Source organism: Eubalaena glacialis, chromosome 8 (genome assembly GCF_028564815.1).
Source record: "Eubalaena glacialis isolate mEubGla1 chromosome 8, mEubGla1.1.hap2.+ XY, whole genome shotgun sequence".
Taxonomy (NCBI): domain Eukaryota; kingdom Metazoa; phylum Chordata; class Mammalia; order Artiodactyla; family Balaenidae; genus Eubalaena; species Eubalaena glacialis.
The window spans coordinates 984915-1001734 of record NC_083723.1 but is presented as its reverse complement, the minus strand read 5'-3'; the positions used below and the strand labels follow the sequence as shown (position 1 = coordinate 1001734).

The 16820-nt window shown below is 46.4% G+C and overlaps 1 protein-coding gene across 1 annotated transcript in view; it reads right to left on the bottom strand.

Annotated features, from left to right (window-relative positions):
- The window catches only part of ABCA13 (ATP binding cassette subfamily A member 13), a 312932-nt gene that overhangs the window by 225039 nt on the left and 71073 nt on the right, over window positions 1–16820 (bottom strand). The window contains 7 exon segments of the mRNA XM_061199026.1: window positions 796–1052; window positions 1055–1199; window positions 2465–2564; window positions 7006–7020; window positions 9186–9462; window positions 10544–10576; window positions 10745–10921. Of these exon segments, the coding sequence (XP_061055009.1) occupies window positions 796–1052; window positions 1055–1199; window positions 2465–2564; window positions 7006–7020; window positions 9186–9462; window positions 10544–10576; window positions 10745–10921 (1004 nt within the window).

Genomic DNA, 16820 nt, shown 5'->3' with positions numbered 1-16820 from the left:
CTCCAATCACACTCTTCACAGGGTGCCATGAGGACCTGCCCTGCCCTTGAGCTCAGGGATGTTTACGTAACGACAGGACTGTGACGCAGGCCCTGAGACGTGGCTCCACCAACCCTTCCAATGTACTGTGTGTCCCCGATGTGTGTCCCAGTGCTGTGTACTGTGTCTCCCCGAGGTGTGTCCCAGTGCTGTGTATTGTGTCCCTGCTGTGTGTCCCAGTGCTGTCCCTACTGTGTGTCCCAGTGCTGACCCTACTGTGTGTGCCAGTGTTGTGTACTGTGTCCCTACTGTGCGTCCCAGTGCTGTGTACTCTGTGACCCTGCTGTGCATCCCAGTGCTGTGTACTGTGTGACCCTACTGTGTGTCGGCACTGCGCTCACCAGGTAACAGTCACCAAGAATGGATGAGTTTCTGTCTTCTACGTATTTATAGCACAGACCTGGACATATTCTAATGCTTTTGGGGAGGTACATTCTAAATGGATGGGTGACTCTGACACTGCCAACGGAGAGATCTTTCCAGCTAATGTGATGTAATCTGTGATGCTTCAAAAAAAAATGCTTATTTTTTACTTCTAAAATAGCTTTGGAGATCTGTTTCCTTCCATGTGTGAAACAAAGAGAAACTGAAGTCATGCGCTTCCTTTAGGATGCTCCCGATTTCTCCAAGAGTCTTCAGAGGAGAGTTCCTATTCTGTGAAAAACACCAGTTTTTCATGGGCCGCCCTTCAGCAAACCCTCCGTGGTTTCAGTGAACCCACCACCACAAGGCTGCAGCTGAGGGTGGAGTACACACCGGGGATGCGGGAAAGCCCCACACATCTGACAGTGATGCACTGAAACGTGCTGCGGGGTACACGGCAGCCTTGCTCTGCAGTTTCACAAAACAACGCACTGACGAGGGAGGCCTGCAGGTCGGCACGATGCAGGGCAGGAAGCTGGCCGCGTAGGGCAGGCTGCTGCACAGGGCTGCCGAGCTCGCCCGGCCGAAGGATGCACTCAGGAGGCAGCTCAGCGAGATCACCGACACCCCGACGTCCAGGAGGAAGAGGACGCCATCCAGGTGCTGCTGGAGGTGAAGATGCCGCTGACCCCGAGGATGAGGGCCAGGGCGGCGCTGCTCACCATCAGCTTTGCCCCATGCTCCGGGAGCCGGGCCAGCAAGTGGACGGCGGGGGGCACGCCCATCGTCCTCACATACTGCCAACACAGGGAGGACCGGTCATCACAGGGTTGAGAGAGGACAGGGCAGGTGCGCCGGGGGGACAGGCGAGCCGGGGTGCATCCCTGCCTGTGGCCGCCAGTGTGGAAACACGGCATCGGAAATGCTGCACTGGACACTTCCTCCAGAGTCAGCCGTCGACGCGAACAAACCCCCTGCAGAGCAGGTCGCTGGCCGTGGGGAGGGGGAGAAGGGGGACGAGGTGGCCTGAGAACAACCTCACAGCTGTGAGAAGGCAGCTGCAAAGGGGAGCAGACCCCAGACCCCAGCCTGACCGGCCGCAGTCTCGCTACCATTCCTGGTTTATTGAGCTTTTGTCAGTTTTGTTCCCTCTTTTTTTTGTCATTTGGTTTGTGTTGGTTTTGTTTAATAACAACAAAGAGAAAAATGAAGGGGGAAACACTGGGCCTTAAGCTGTTCACTTCGGGGGTGACTGCTCAGGTTCTAGGATGTGTTTTGCAAAGTAATTCAGTTTGAAGCAATAACACTAAAATTAATCCATCCACTGAACCGACCGCTTGCTCACCTATAACGTGGTGATACCCCTGGGTGTAGGGCTGGTTCCTTCGCAGTGAGAGCAATTCAGACGTACGCCCCACCCTGGCGGCCCCGGGCAGGGAGCTCAGCACCACCAACGCCCAGTCCCAGGCCTTACACACGGGGCCCAGCTGGATGGGGAAGAAACACAGAAATCCAGGAATGCATTCGTGCTACACAGGTGAACAACACGCAGTACAACAGTGCAACTCTAGTCAAAACTGAATGACTCTCTGCACTTTTCCTTTGCTTTAATAAATAAGTGCATACCATGTGCCCACGTGTCTGCCCGGCTGAATGGGAAGGCAGGTCTTTACCAGACGCCTTTACGAACTTTCATTCTTAAAAGCAGTTTTGATAGTTTCGAGTTTTAACAACACTGGGACAAAAATAGCAAAGCTGTACATAAAGAATTCCAACCGTAAACGAAGACGGGAATTCCGTCTGTGTGTCTGTCTGGGTCGCGTAAACATTACCGAGTGAGCGACTCTCGTGGGCCCGTCCTCAGCCTCCTTTCCTCTCCTGGATGGACCAGACGTGTCACCTCTGCAGCTCTGTCAGGGCCCTGGGCTTCCGTGCGGAGCGAGTCTCCTGGGACAGCGGGACCCAGCAGAGCGCACGCAGCGTCCCGTCCGTGATGGGGCAGCCGTCAACCTCCAACCCGCCAACGCCCCCACCCCCCCCCCCCGTCCCCCAGGCTGTTCACCTCCTCCAGCTGGATCTCCAGCTCGTAAACCAGCCTGCGGACCACGCTGGCCACAGACACCATCCACATGGGTATCGCTATCAGCGGGAAGAAGAAGAACCTATGGGGACAGTGCGGTCAGCATCCAACGCCGCCCCAAGATGCTCGCGGTGAGTCCTGCTCCCACGCTTCATCCCGCTGTCCTTATGGCCCCAGGGCTTGCTCAGGACCGAGATCTGTCTGACCCTGTGCCTGGGGCAGAACCGCTGTCGGGCGTCCTGATTTATAGGTGTGCAAACGCACAGAGCACGAGGAAACTTTACAGACACAGAGGACCTGCTCTATGTCTGTAAAGGAGAGAGACATGAGGGGCCTGGAATCGCATGAACCCAACTCTGTGGTCCTTGCAGCAACCACCCTGGATCCAGAGAATCTGGACGCTCTGCACATACCTGTCTGAGTGAGGCCACTTAGTACAAATTAAAAAGAATAAGAAACTGCAGAAGAGAAGTTACAGTACATGGTGTGTAACTCAGGCCTTTCCTAATCTGCTCCTGGAAACGAGTCCAAGTCAACAAGAGAAGGAAAAACTGCCACTGCAATTCTGATACGTATTTGGGAAGAGATGGCCAAGTATTTGAAAAAGCTGCTAAAAATAATCAAGCTCATATAGGAGTCACCCAAAAAAGTAGATACGAGAGGCGTCAGCAGCAAAACCCCACCCTCTGGAGGTCTAGAATGTGCCATCAAAACTATACTTCTTAAATAAGTAGTCACAAAAGTGATTCTTTCTGTTCCAGAAGGAATATCTCTATGTTCCCGTATCTCCTACGTCTCTGTTATGGACTGAATGTGTCACCCCCAGATTCGTATGTTGAAACCCTAACCCGCAAAGGGATGGTATCTGGAGGTGTGGCCTTTGGGGGCTGATCAGGTTGTGATGAGGTGATGAGGATGGGGTCCCAGGACGACGCTGGCATCCTCAGAAGCAGAGGAAGACAGACCGGAGCTGTCACTCTCTCCACCTTCTGAGGACACAGCAGGAAGCCTTCACACCTGAGAAAGGGGCCTCGTTATAAACCAAACCTACTAGCCCCTGGACCTCTGGAAGAGTGAGAAATAAATATCCGTTGTTTAAAAAAAACACTACACTTCCTAAAGCCCAGGGGCACTCTGGGGGCACAGTACAGAGAAGAGCAGGTGCTAAGTGGGTGTCCACTGCCTGTTAAACTGGGTGGTGTCAGGAGCCACTCCCACCTAGAGAGGGTCTCCAGGGAGACAGAGGAGGAGGGTTATGTGAAGAGTACGTGTATTCTTCGCGGCCGTGGAAGAGAGCCTTTGAGCTCTGGGGGCATTCACGTCCCTGGTCCTCACCACTAGCAGGAGCCTCTTGCAAACAACTGGCCAGGAAGACCCGAGTCGTTCAAGATGAGTAACAACAACGACAACAGAAATCTAGCACAACAGCTACGTGAGAAATAAAAGTAGGTTGAGAGTCTCAGAATTATTAACAAATGAAGAACACATGCCAAAAAGATGGTGATGTGAAACAGATGAAAAGAGCCAACATCTCTGCCACCAGTTTAAAACTATTTACTAAGGCAATCCCCTATAAAAACACCACACCACAGGAGCGTTACAGTTCAGCGATGAGATGATGAGGGGGCAGGAAGACACAGAGTGTGAGCTGGAAGAGGCTGGGGAGAAACAGAAGGCGGAATAGCCGCCAGACGGACAGAGACAGAATGAGGAGCACAACAAGGGCAAACGACGCTGCACACACACAGTGAGAGACGTAAACCACACATGAGAACACAGCTGAAGGAAACAGAAAGAAAGAAAGAGCTTAATAGAATTAACGGGATTTTGTTGATAAGAAACACAGGGGGGAAGTCATGCAATTGGATTCCCTTAAGAAGAAAAACCAAATACTGGAAGATGATAAATTTGTAATGCTAGAATACATCAAGAGTTTCCATTAAAAAAAAAAAAAGCTTAAGTCTTACACATTGAAAGAACTCATCTTGTGCCTTGGAAAACTGTCCTAGAATGGTCAACAATTCAGTGTATCCTAGTAAATTATTGAATTTTTAAGTTATTAGCAATTTGTCAAAATTACCAAGTCATATAAAAGAGTGAAAATATCAAGGTGGCCTCAGATTTCTTTACACTAACACTGAAAGCCAAAGATAATGGAGGTATTTCTACAAGATACTCAAGGAAAGAGTGAGCCCAGGATTTCATATCCAGCCAAGCTGTCTTTCAAATATAAATGCTGCAAAGAATTTTAAGTATGTAAGAACTCGGGTTAAATTGTCTCATGAGATCTTCTTAAGGAAATTACTAGAAGACAAACCAGCCCACAAAAGGATGACTGGTAAATCACAGTGAAAGAATAATGGTAAGAAGTGGATTTATTTCCAGTAAAAATAAGACTAAAACAAAAATGAAAAATAAGAAGACAAGACAGATTGGAAATGTTTTGTTCCCTGAAATGTAAAAATGATACAACAAACAAAAATTGGAAGGTTGGGGAAATTCTTCAAAGAGGAAGAATGAGTTGGTAAATGCCAAAATCAAAGGCTATTTGTTTAACGCTGACAAATGTAGAATATAAGTACAGGCATCTTTAACGTACAAAGGAGGACACTGAGATAATAATGTTAACTAAAATTGCATGATAAAGAAGAAGAAGTGATGGAAGAAGAGAAATTACGTTGTTTTTTTAATTGGTCATGGTAAAAAAAAAAAGAAAGAAAGGGTTGATATTATTTGTACAAAGTTATAACTATAAGGGAACCACTAGAACAACAGCAGAACATTCCTAAATAATGGTATAAGTATAGAAAAATATATTACATAACTAAGACCATATATACGTGAAATTCCATTTCATACTGTTAAACAGCTAATCTCCCCTGTGTATGAAGCTATGTGATGCACACAAGAGACACGCCTAAAACAAGACACTTCAGAAAAGTTTAAACTGCAAGGATGAGCAAAGGCATGGCAAGCAAACTGTGAATCCAGAGAGAGAAGAAAGGGGGAAAAAGCAGAGGTCATTAATTTAATTTTATACAAGGTAGAATTACGTCCACAAAGCATTAAGGAAGACCCAGAAAATTATTCATGGCTCTGCACAAAGTGACTCAGCCCCAAGATTCGAAAGGCCAACACCACAGGAAAAAGCAAGAGGATGTTCCAGTAACAGGAGACTACAGTTTATCTATCTTAGCTCAGCACAGATGAAGTGGACACAAATAAGGACAGAGAATTCCTAAACAACAAAGTTAATGTAGATAAATTCTGTACTATAAAAATAGGAAATCAGAAATTTCTTTTCAAGTGCCCATAAATCATTCAGAAAAGTAGATTATATAATAGTTGACAGAGAAAATGCTATAAATTCAAAAAGTGGAAATGATAAACAGTATTTTCTGATGGCAACGTAAAAATTAGGATTTATTAGCAGTATTTGGCAATTTAGGGTATGATGCAATTTTTGGATTTTGTCAATCTGATTTTTAAAATGCTACCGCAGACTAGTTTTAATTTGAATTTTTCTTACTATAAGTAAGTTGAGTAACTTCACATGCTTAAAATTCCCCAGAATTTCCACTTGGGAATTAAAAGAAACTTAAACAGCTCTTGGGTCAAGAAGACAGTAGAAACCCATATTGCAAGTGTCTAGAAAACAATGAACTTTTAGTCGTATATCAGATCCATGGGACATAGTTGAAATAATGATTGAAAAGAAAAGTCATCACCTTAGGTCACTACACAAATTAAAGGAAAAAAACACTAAAAATAATGTATCAAACATGGGTCTCAGGTATCAGAGAAACAGCATAACACATTGAAGGTATATAAAAGTACGGAAGTAATAAAAATAAAGACAGAAATAACAAGTAAGTTAGAAAAGACAAAAAAAGAGAATTGATAAATAAAGTCCATGTGTGGTCCTTTGAAAAAAGTATCAACAGAACAAGAAAATAATGAAACTATGTGTGCACCAAGTGAATTTTTAAAATGCAGAAGGAGGAAGCATGTTGAAGGCAGACTAACCACAGAAGGAGGGGATGAGGGAGAGGAAGGGGAGGAGGAAAACGAGTGTTCTGCTTGACCTCAAATCCTCCCTCGGACCTTAGGGAAGAGACTGGCGTCTGATGTGGACGCGTGTGCCCCTCCACCAACTTCCCAACTGGGCGGCGAGAGGTCCTGTGACTCCCATCCCTGGGGAATCCCACAGGGGAGGGTGACTGCGGTTCTCCGGGCTCATACGGTCCTGGTAACCCCTGGTCTGCAAGCTCCCAGAAGGCAAGGACGACACCTTTTTCACCACCAAGTATGACAGTCACGTGCATACATGACACATAGCAAACGCTCCATAAATGGCTTCAAATGAAAAAACAGCACAAAAACGTACTCTCTTAGCAAGATGTCATGAGTTCAAGGTCACGGAAGGGAAGAATAGTCCCCAAACAAACAAAAAAAACCAACTGATGCTTTAGAAGAGGGTATGAAGTATGACTTTTTTCTCTACTTTCTCAACTTTTGATAACCATTTGTTTATAAAACTAACAATAAAAGGAGAAACCTATTAAATCCAGGATGTCTAAGTGACCTCAGAAATAGGACTGTCTGTCACCTCCCTATTATCAGGACAGCATGAATCAAAGAAATATGCTCCAGATTCTTCCGTGTATTTATCCCTACTCTGGAACCCAAACAAAAGCCTGTCAATAAACTTGGAAATTAGGAAATCCAACATTCTCATTTGTTTAAACCTTTTTACAAGGCTACTCTGATCTTCATAAACATTTCGCTGTCTCCGTCTCTTTCTCTGAAGGTGGCAAATCCCTGACTTGCATTTTAATAACTCTTACTAACAGTGTTCCTTGGTGGCTTGTCTCTATTAGCAACATCAGGCAGAAAAGAATGAGCCTGTTGGATCAAAATCCCATATATAGGGACAACCAAGTGGGGAAATCAGCTTTTTTTTTAGCATTTTTATTGGAGTATAATTGCTTTACAATGGTGTGTTAGTTTCTGCTGTATAACAAAGTGAATCAGCTATATGTATACATATATCCTCATATCTCCTCCCTCTTGTGTCTCCCTCCCTCCCACCTTATCCCACCCCTCTAGGTGGTCACAAAGCACCGAGCTGATCTCCCTGTGCTATGCGGCTGCTTCCCACTAGCTACCTATTTTACATTTGGTAGTGTATATATGTCCATGCCATTCTCTCACTTCATCCCAGCTTACCCTTCCCCCTCCCCGCATCCTCAAGTCCATTGTCTACGTCTGCATCTTTATTCTTGTGCTGCCCCTAGGTTCCTCAAAACCATTTTACCCAGCAATCCCACTACTGGGCATATACCCTGAGAAAACCATAATTCAAAAAGAGTCATGTTCCACAATGTTCATTGCAGCTCTATTTACAGTAGCCAGGACATGGAAGCAACCTAAGTGTCCATCGACAGATGAATGGATAAAGAAGATGTGACACATATATACAATGGAATATTACTCAGCCATAAAAAGAAATGAAATTGAGTTTTTTGTAGTGAGGTGGATGGACCTAGAGTCTGTCATACAGAGTGAAGTAAGTCAGAAAGAGAAAAACAAATATCGTATGCTAACACATATATATGGAATCTAAAAAAAAAATGGTTCAGCTTTTGTTTTTGTCTCTTGAGATGCATGACTCTGGTGCCAGTGCAGGGTGATGGCCAACCCCCAGCCCCTCCCCACATCACCCAGGCTCTGCCTCCTGCCCTTCTCCCTCCATCCACCCCCCACCCCCAGGACCCTGATCCTGGCCCAGGACAATGCGGGCGGGGCGTACTGTTGAGAAGGACCGAAGCTTTCTCCCCACCCCGAACCTCAGGCCAGCGGGCTGATGCAGGTCTTGTGTCTCCACCGCCCTCCCCGGCATGGGAAGGGGTGAATCAGGGACCCTCAGGCTCACATCTGTGCTGTGTCCTCCCACCAGCCTGTGCCAGAGTCACGCACAGAAGAGTCCGGCTCCCCAGCCCAGGGCAGGGTCTGCTGCCATCCTCCCCTTGCCCGGTCCTGTTTGCTGACCCGCTTGGGAAAGTCAGGGAGGAGAGGGCTCGTGAATGCACCCCTCTCTGAACACAGCACCGCCCAAAACATTGCCCGGGTCTCGGCTCCGAAGCATCTTACACGGAAGGACGTCCCAACGGTGAGCGCTGCCCCGAGTCCCTTCGACTGAGCTTCCCCTCACTCTCACCCCAAGAGTGTCAGAGCTACAGTCACCCGCTGAATCACCCAATTCAACTCATGAGTGTTGTCGGATGACCCCACCTACGAGGTCACCTGCCCCAGGCCTCTGGGAATCCCTCCATTCCTGCATGTGGGTGGCACAGGCCCAAACTGTAAGGATTTGGGCTGAAGAGGAAATAAGCTTCCTCTGATTCTCTAGCTCAGATGAGAGGAATCCCCCATGAATATTATTCGGCAAATTTATTCTGAAGGGTGTCTGAAGCTACGGATGCCTGGTGTCAAATCTAACTGAACACATTATCTCCACAACTGTTCTTCTATCTGGATGGCTCAGCCTTAAGAAATTAAAAAGGAGAATGGATCGTCTCCAAATGCTCTTTGGTGGAATGGCTATACAAAAGCTCCAGGATTTTTCTCCACCCAGTTACCAAACGCAGGGCCTCTCCCACTGTCGGGGGCCCTCAGGAGCTCGGTCCCACTGGGTACTCACAGGTGGCTGGTGTGACACGGGTACGGGATGGCCTGCACCTGCACAGCCGGGTCCAGGGCCTCCTGCCCCGTCTGCACTGAGATGATAGCCCTTTCGATCGTGTCTTGCAACGGGACAAAGATGTAGTTATACTTGAACCCATTGCCTGGGAGGCTCTGAGGGTGGAACTTCCAGAAAGGGTTTTTCACCAGATCCATTCTCATGCTGTACAAGATGCTGGTCCAGATGCTGTATGTAACCTGGGGCAGCAGCTGGAGAGATTCTGAGCTGAGGTTCTCTTACCCCCTAAGGAACTGTTAAAAATGATGCCTAAAGTCAGAAAAGGACCAACAAGGGGTCAGCACAACCTAGGAGCGGCTTACACCACATCAGCATGGGTCTGACCGGACGCCCCAGGACACTCGCTCAGCTCAGCGCCCCCATTGAGAAGGGGCCGCACCCCAGGGAGGGGAGGCTGATTTTCTGTGTGACACAAGCCCTCGGCGGTGAGGTAGCACCAAGGCCTCCCAATTCCCAACTCCCTCCTAAAATTAAAAATCCTCTTTTTTATTTTAATAAAACCACACGGTGGTGTCATTAGTACAAAGAAATTATTTGTTTTGCATTTTTGCAGGACTTGAACAATTACAGGAGGCTGCACAAATAATGGTATTTCCTTGTCTGTGATTACAGACACGCCTAAGAACTGATGTCTTTGGATTCTGTGTTCTGCCACAGGAATTCTTCGCATTTCATATATAAAGCTGCTTGTGGGCTGAATTCTGCCCTCCCAAAATTCATAAGTTGAAGTCCTCACCCCTAGCACTTCACAATGTGACCTTATTGGGAGACTGAGTCTTTACAGAGGTGACCAACTGAAAATGAGGTCACAGGATGTGCTCTAATCCAGCATGACTGGTGTACTTAGAAGATGCGGAAGTGCGGACACAGACACGCACGGAGGGAAGATGAGGGAGCAGACAGCCGTCCATACGTCGAGGACACAGAGGCCTCGGGGGAGCCAGGCCTGCCCACACCTGGACTCCAGAATTATGAGAAAATAAATTTACGCTGTTTAAGCCACCTAGTCTGCAATTCTTTGTCACAGCAGCCTTAGCAAACTAATACAAAGCCAAATAAAAACAATTCACTGTTTATTCAAAAGGAATATGAGAATACATCATATTTATGTTGAATAAGTGAACAACTGATCAATAGACTTGAACTGGCCACTGTCTCTTTTCCCCTGACCCTAGGACATCCAGATATACCTGATAAAAATAAAAGGGATGGAAGAAATCAGAGTACAGCTTTAATCAAGAAAAATATAACCTATCACATGAGATTTAACCATAAACTAGTAAACTAGTCCCGCAAACTGGTAAACATGGACGCAGGGAATAGCACTGGGCCTCGGATGACGTACGAGGTCCATCTTTTCACCAGCTCAAGGGGACCAGTTCTGCTTTGTTCATTTTACCCAGAAAGTACTGTTTTCTGTCGGAGCCATGATAAGACACGTTTGGGGAGAAATATGCAAATATTGCCTTTATGAGCATGTGTGTTCACTGAATACTTACTGGCCAAGAAGCTTTTTTTCCGCATGAGGGCCTGTGAGGTCGCCTCCAGGGAGGTGGTGGAGGTCAGGCCCTGGAAGAGGGTCAGCAGGACACAGGAGGTCAGGTTGGCCAGGATGCGGCCCAGGGAGCGGCGGCGTCCAGCGCCCATGCGGTTCAGCATCTGGCCCAGCTTCCCTCCTGAGGACACGGAAACGAGGACATGGCAACTTTTCTCTGGGCACAGCGCGTATCGTTCCCAAGGCAGGGACTGTGCAAATAAATTCCTTCATGAGAAAATTTACTCAGAAGAGTCAAATTCTGTTCCACGCAAAATTTGCTACTTATTTGCTGAGTGCAAACTCCACCTTTTCTATACAGTCCCTGTAATGCTGATACTTACATGTAAATGGAAAGAAAACGGTTAAATCATAGAGGGTGAGGTTGCAGCCCACAGCTAAGTCAACAGCGGGAGCCGGAAAGAATGAAGAACAGAGGGAAGGATGTGTGAGAGACACGGCTGGAGTAACCCAGCTCCAAGCAGAGAGGGCGGCCCTGTCCCCCTCAGTACCTGCCCAGGGGAGCCAGGCAGTGGTGGCAACAAAGGGGACAAGACTCAGCTTTGCCCCCATAGCTCTCCTGTGATTCCATGTTTACCCTGGAAAGTTATCTTATCCATCAAAGTTTGTTTCCTCATCTGCAGTGTGAAGAAAGCAGAATCCCCTACGGGATTGTCCTAAGGATTAAGCCAAGTACCTCGTGTGTGTAAGTGCTTACTGAGGGCATCCTGTTGTCATGGTTACAGCTGCTGAAGAGGAGAGCTAGGTGCCAGCCAGTTATCCTAATTTAATTCCTCCCCATGAAACTAAGCTCAACAACTAGAAAATAGGAGACCAAAAAGTGCGTTCCACGCTCTGAGGGGCTCTGAGCGTTTGGGATTTTTGTTTTCTTGTTTTTGATAGAGAATTGGAAAGTGTTCAGTTTTACAGGATGGGGCAAATCGGGGGCATTTCTATATTGCTGATCATTTGTCGTTTGAATATGTGCTCTGCAGGCTCACCCAGTAAGTTTGCTGACGACTTCACTGTGTTAATTCCAGAGGCTTCATGGAATAAGGAGTGACCTGGCCTCCGCAGAGTGTGGCTTTAATTGTGTTCCAGGGACAGAACCAAAGCTGCTTTAAAAAGGCTTTGCATAGCTGAATCGTTCATATAATTGAATGATTATATCCATGTGTGTGTATGTGTGTGTGCGTGTGCATGTGTGTGTACATGTGTAATGTTAGGAATTAGAAAAGCAGCTCCACACAAAAACTCCGTGGGCTTTAGCACCCCTTGCAGAGGTCCTTCCCCGAGAAGAAGGCAGCAGCGGCTGTTTGGTAAGAGCTCTCGCTCAGTGGAGTGAATGTAACACAAGTAGTTGCTCAAGTCTCCACCACATGTCCTCTGACTCTGGACTCCTCAATGCCCTCCCCGACCCGACGGGGGTGCTGGGGGGGGCACCTCCACAGGAAAGGATGGAAAACGGGACAGGGACACAAAGGCCCATCGTGAGAGGACTAGACCAGGCTGGCTTCTCTCTCCTGTGTCCCCATCACACGTAAGAGGTAGTTAAAGACGGGCCGAGAGGAAACACACAGGTCTGTGGAGCAGGAGGTGTGGGAAGGCCACAGGGCGCCCCCGCTCCATCAGCTGGCAAGGGCAGCAAGAATCGGAGGCTCACACATGCACGGGGTAAAAGACTCTGCAAGGATTTCAGCCGAGCTCTGGCCACGAGAAGCTGCGCATTGTCCCCATTTGACATTTATAGCTGAGGACCTGAGACACGCTGGCGTTAGCCGTGGCCAACTACGGGGTTTGAGATCCCCTGTTTCTAGCCCTAAAGATGATGTCCAACAATTGCCTCCATCCTATTGCTTTTGTCTCTTCTAAATGAGGGAGGGCTTCCCGACATTTGGGGCCAGAGCTATCTGTTAGGGGAGGCTTTCCTGTACATCACAGGATGTTGAGGAACATTCTTGGCTGGAAGCATCTCACCAGCTGTGACAACAAGAAATGTCTCCAGACCTTGCCAAATGCCCCTGGGGACAAACTCCCCCTCAGTTGAGAACCACTGATGGAAACAGAGTTCCGATAAGCTCCCTGCACATGAAAAACATCCTATCAGGCTTCAGTGCCTCATTCTTAACCTCAACAGACAGTTAAGGAAACTTTCCAACATGAAAGAGAGAACTCAAAATAAATGAATAGAGCTAGAACTTCAAGATGACGGAGGAATAAGATGTGGAGATCACCTTCCTCCCCACAAATATATCAAAATTACATCTACTTGTGGAACAACTCCTACAGAACACCTACTGAATGCTGGCAGAAGACCTCAGACTTCCCAAAAGGCAAGAAACTCCCCATGTACCTGGGTAGGGCAAAAGAAAAAAGGAAAAACAGAGACAAAAGAATAGGAACAGGACCTGCACCACTGGGAGGGAGCTGTGAAGGAGGAAAAGATCCCACTCACTAGGAAGCCCCTTCACGGGCGGAGACAAGGAGTGGCAGGGGGAAGCTTCGGAGCCACGGAGGAGACCGCAGCAACAGGGGTGCAGAGGGCAAAGTGGAGAGATTCCTGCACAGAGGATCGGTGCTGACCAGAACTCACCAGCCCAAGAGGCTTGTCTGCTCACCAGCTGGGGCAGGTGGGGGCCGGAAGCTGAGGCTCGGGCTTTGGAGGTCGGATCTCAGGGAGAGGACTGGGGTTGGTGGCGTGAACACAGCCTGAAGGGGGCTAGTGCGCCACGGCTAGCCAGGAGGGAGTCTGGGAAAAAGCCTGGACCTGCCTAAGAGGCAAGAGACCATTGTTTCAGGGTGGGCGAGTAGAGGAGATTCAGAACACTGCCTAAACAAGCTCCAGAGATGGGCACGAGCCACGGCTATCAGCGCAGACACCAGAGACGGGCATGGGATGCTAAGGCTGCTGCTGCACCACCAAGAAGCCTGTGTGCAAGCACAGGTCACTATCCACACCACCCCTCCTGGGAGCGTGTGCAGCCCGCCACTGCCAGGGTCCCGTGATCCAGGGACAACTTCCCCGGGAGAACACACGGCACACCTCAGGCTGGTGCAACGTCACGTCAGCCTCTGCCGCCGCAGGCTCGCCCCGCATCCGTACCCCTCCCTCCACCCAGCCTGAGTGAGCCAGAGCCCCTGAAGCAGCTGCTCCTTTAACCCCGTCCTCTCTGAGTGAAGAACAGACGCCCTCAGGTGACCTACACGCAGAGGCGGGACCAAATCCAAAGCTGAACCCCAGGAGCTGTGCAAACAAAGAAGAGGGAAGTTTCTCCCAGCAGCCTCAGGAGGAGTGGATTAAATCCCCACAATCAACTTAATGTACCCTGCATCTGTGGAATACCTGAATAGACAACCAATCATCCCAAAATTGAGGCGGTGGACTTTGGGAGCAACTGTAGACTTGGGATTTGCTGTCTGCGACTGACTGGTTTCTGGTCTTATGTTTCTCTTAGTTTAGTATTTAGAGTTTATTATTATTGGTAGAGTTGTTTATTGATTTGGTTACTCTCTTCCTTTTTTTAATATATATAGATATATTTTTTTTCCTTTTTCTCTTTTTGTGAGTGTGTATGTGTATGCTTCTTTGTGTGATTTTGTCTGTATAGCTTTGCTTTTACTATTTGTCCTAGGGTTCTGTCTGTCCGTTTTTCTTTTTTGTTTTTTGTTTTTTTTAGTATAGTTTTTAGCACTTGTTATCATTGGTGGATTTGTTTTTTGGTTTGGTTGCTCTCTTCTTTCTTTCTTTCTTTCTTCTTTTCTTTTTCTCTCTTTTCTTCTGAGCCATGTGGCTGACAGGATCTTGGTGTTCTGGCTGGGTGTCAGGCCTAAGCCTCTGAGATGGGAGAGCTGAGTTCAGGCAATTGGTCCACCAGAGACCTCCCAGCTCCATGTAATATCAAACAGCAAAGGTTCTCCCAGAGATTTCTATCTCAATGCTAAGACGCTACTCCACTCAACGACCAGCAAGCTACAGTGCTGGACACTCTATGCCACACAACTAGCAAGACAGAAACACAGCCCTACCCATTAGCAGAGAGGATGCCTAAAATCATAAGGTCACAGAAACCCCAAAACACACCACCAGAAGTGGTCCTCCCACCAGAAAGACAAGATCCAGCCTCATCCACCAGAACACAGACACCAGTACCCTCCACCAGGAAGCCTACACAACCCACTGAACCAACCTCAGCAACTGGGGCAGACACCAAAAACAAAAGGAACCACAAACCTGCAGCCTGCAAAAAGCAAGCCCCAAACACAGTAAGTTAAGCAAAATGAAAAGACCAGAGAAACACACAGCAGATGAAGGAGCAAGACAAAAACCCACCAGACCAAACAAATGAAGAGGAAATAGGCAGTCTACCTGAAAAAGAATTCAAAGTAATGATAGTAAAGATGATCCAAAATCTTGGAAACAGAATGGAGAAAATAACAAGAAACGTTTAACAAGGACCTAGAAGAACTAAAGAGCAAACAAACAAGGATGAACAAAACAATAAATGAAATTTAAAATTCTCTAGAAGGAAACAATAGCAGAATAACTGAGGCAGAAGAACGGTGAAGTGACCTGAAATATAAAATAATGGAAATAGCTACCACAGAGCGGAATAAAGAAAAAAGAATGAAAATAATTAAGGACAGTCTCAGAGACCTCTGGGACAACATTAAATGCACCAACATTCAAATTATAGGGATCCCAGAAGAAGAAGAGAAAAAAAAGGGACTGAGAAAATATTTCAAGAGATTATACTTGAAAACTCTCATAATATGGGAAAGGAAATAATCAAGTCCAGAAAGTGCAGAGACTCCCATACAGGATAAATCTAAGGAGAAACATGCCAAGACACATATTAATTAAACTATCAAAAATCAAATACAAAGAAAAAATATTAAAAGCAGCAAGGAAAAAGCAACAAATAACATACAAGGGAATGCCCATAAGGTTAACAGCTGATCTTTCAGCAGAAACTCTGCAAGCCAGAAGGGAGTGGAAAGACATATTTAAAGTGATGAAAGGGGAAAACCTACAACCAAGATTACTCTACCCAGCAAGGATCTCCTTCAGATTTGACAGAGAAATTAAAACCTTTACAGACAAGCAAAAGCTAAGAGAATTCAGCACCACCAAACCAGCTTTACAACAAATGTTAAAGGAACTTCTCTAGGCAGGAAACACAAGAGAAGGAAAAGACCTACAATAACAAACCCAAAAGAATTAAAAAATGGTAATAGGAACCTATATATCAATAACTACTTTAAATGTAAATGGATTAAATGCTCTAACCAAAAGACATAGACTGGCTGAAGGGATACAAAAACAAGACCCATATATATGCTGTCTACAAGAGACCCACTTCAGACCTAGGGACACATACAGACTGAAAGTGAGGGGATGGAAAAAGATATTCCATGCAAATGAAAATCAAAAGAAAGCTGGAGTAGCAATTTTCATATCAGAGAAAATAGACTTTAAAATAAAGACTATTACAAGAGACAAAGAGGACACTACATTATGATCAAGGGATCAATCCAAGAAGAAGATATAACAATTGTAAATATTTATGCACCCAACATAGAAGCACCTCAATACATAAGGCAAATGCTAACAGCTATAAAAGGGGAAATCAACAGTAACACAATCATAGTAGGGGACTTTAACACCCACTCTCACCAATGGACAGATCATCCAAAATGAAAATAAATAAGGAAACACAAGCTTTAAATGATACATTAAACAAGATGGACTTAATTGATATTTATAGGACATTCCATCCAAAAACAACAGAATACACTTTCCTCTCAAGTGCCTAAGGAAAATTCTCCAGGATAGATCATATCTTGGGTCACAAATCAAGCCTTGATAAATTTAAGAAAATTGAAATCGTATCAAGTATCTTTTCCAACCACGATGTTATGAGACTAGATACCAATTACAGGGAAAAAATCTGTAAAAAATACAAGCACATGGAGGCTACACAATACACTACTGAATAACCAAGAGATGACTGAAGAAATCAGAGAGGAATCAAAAAATACCT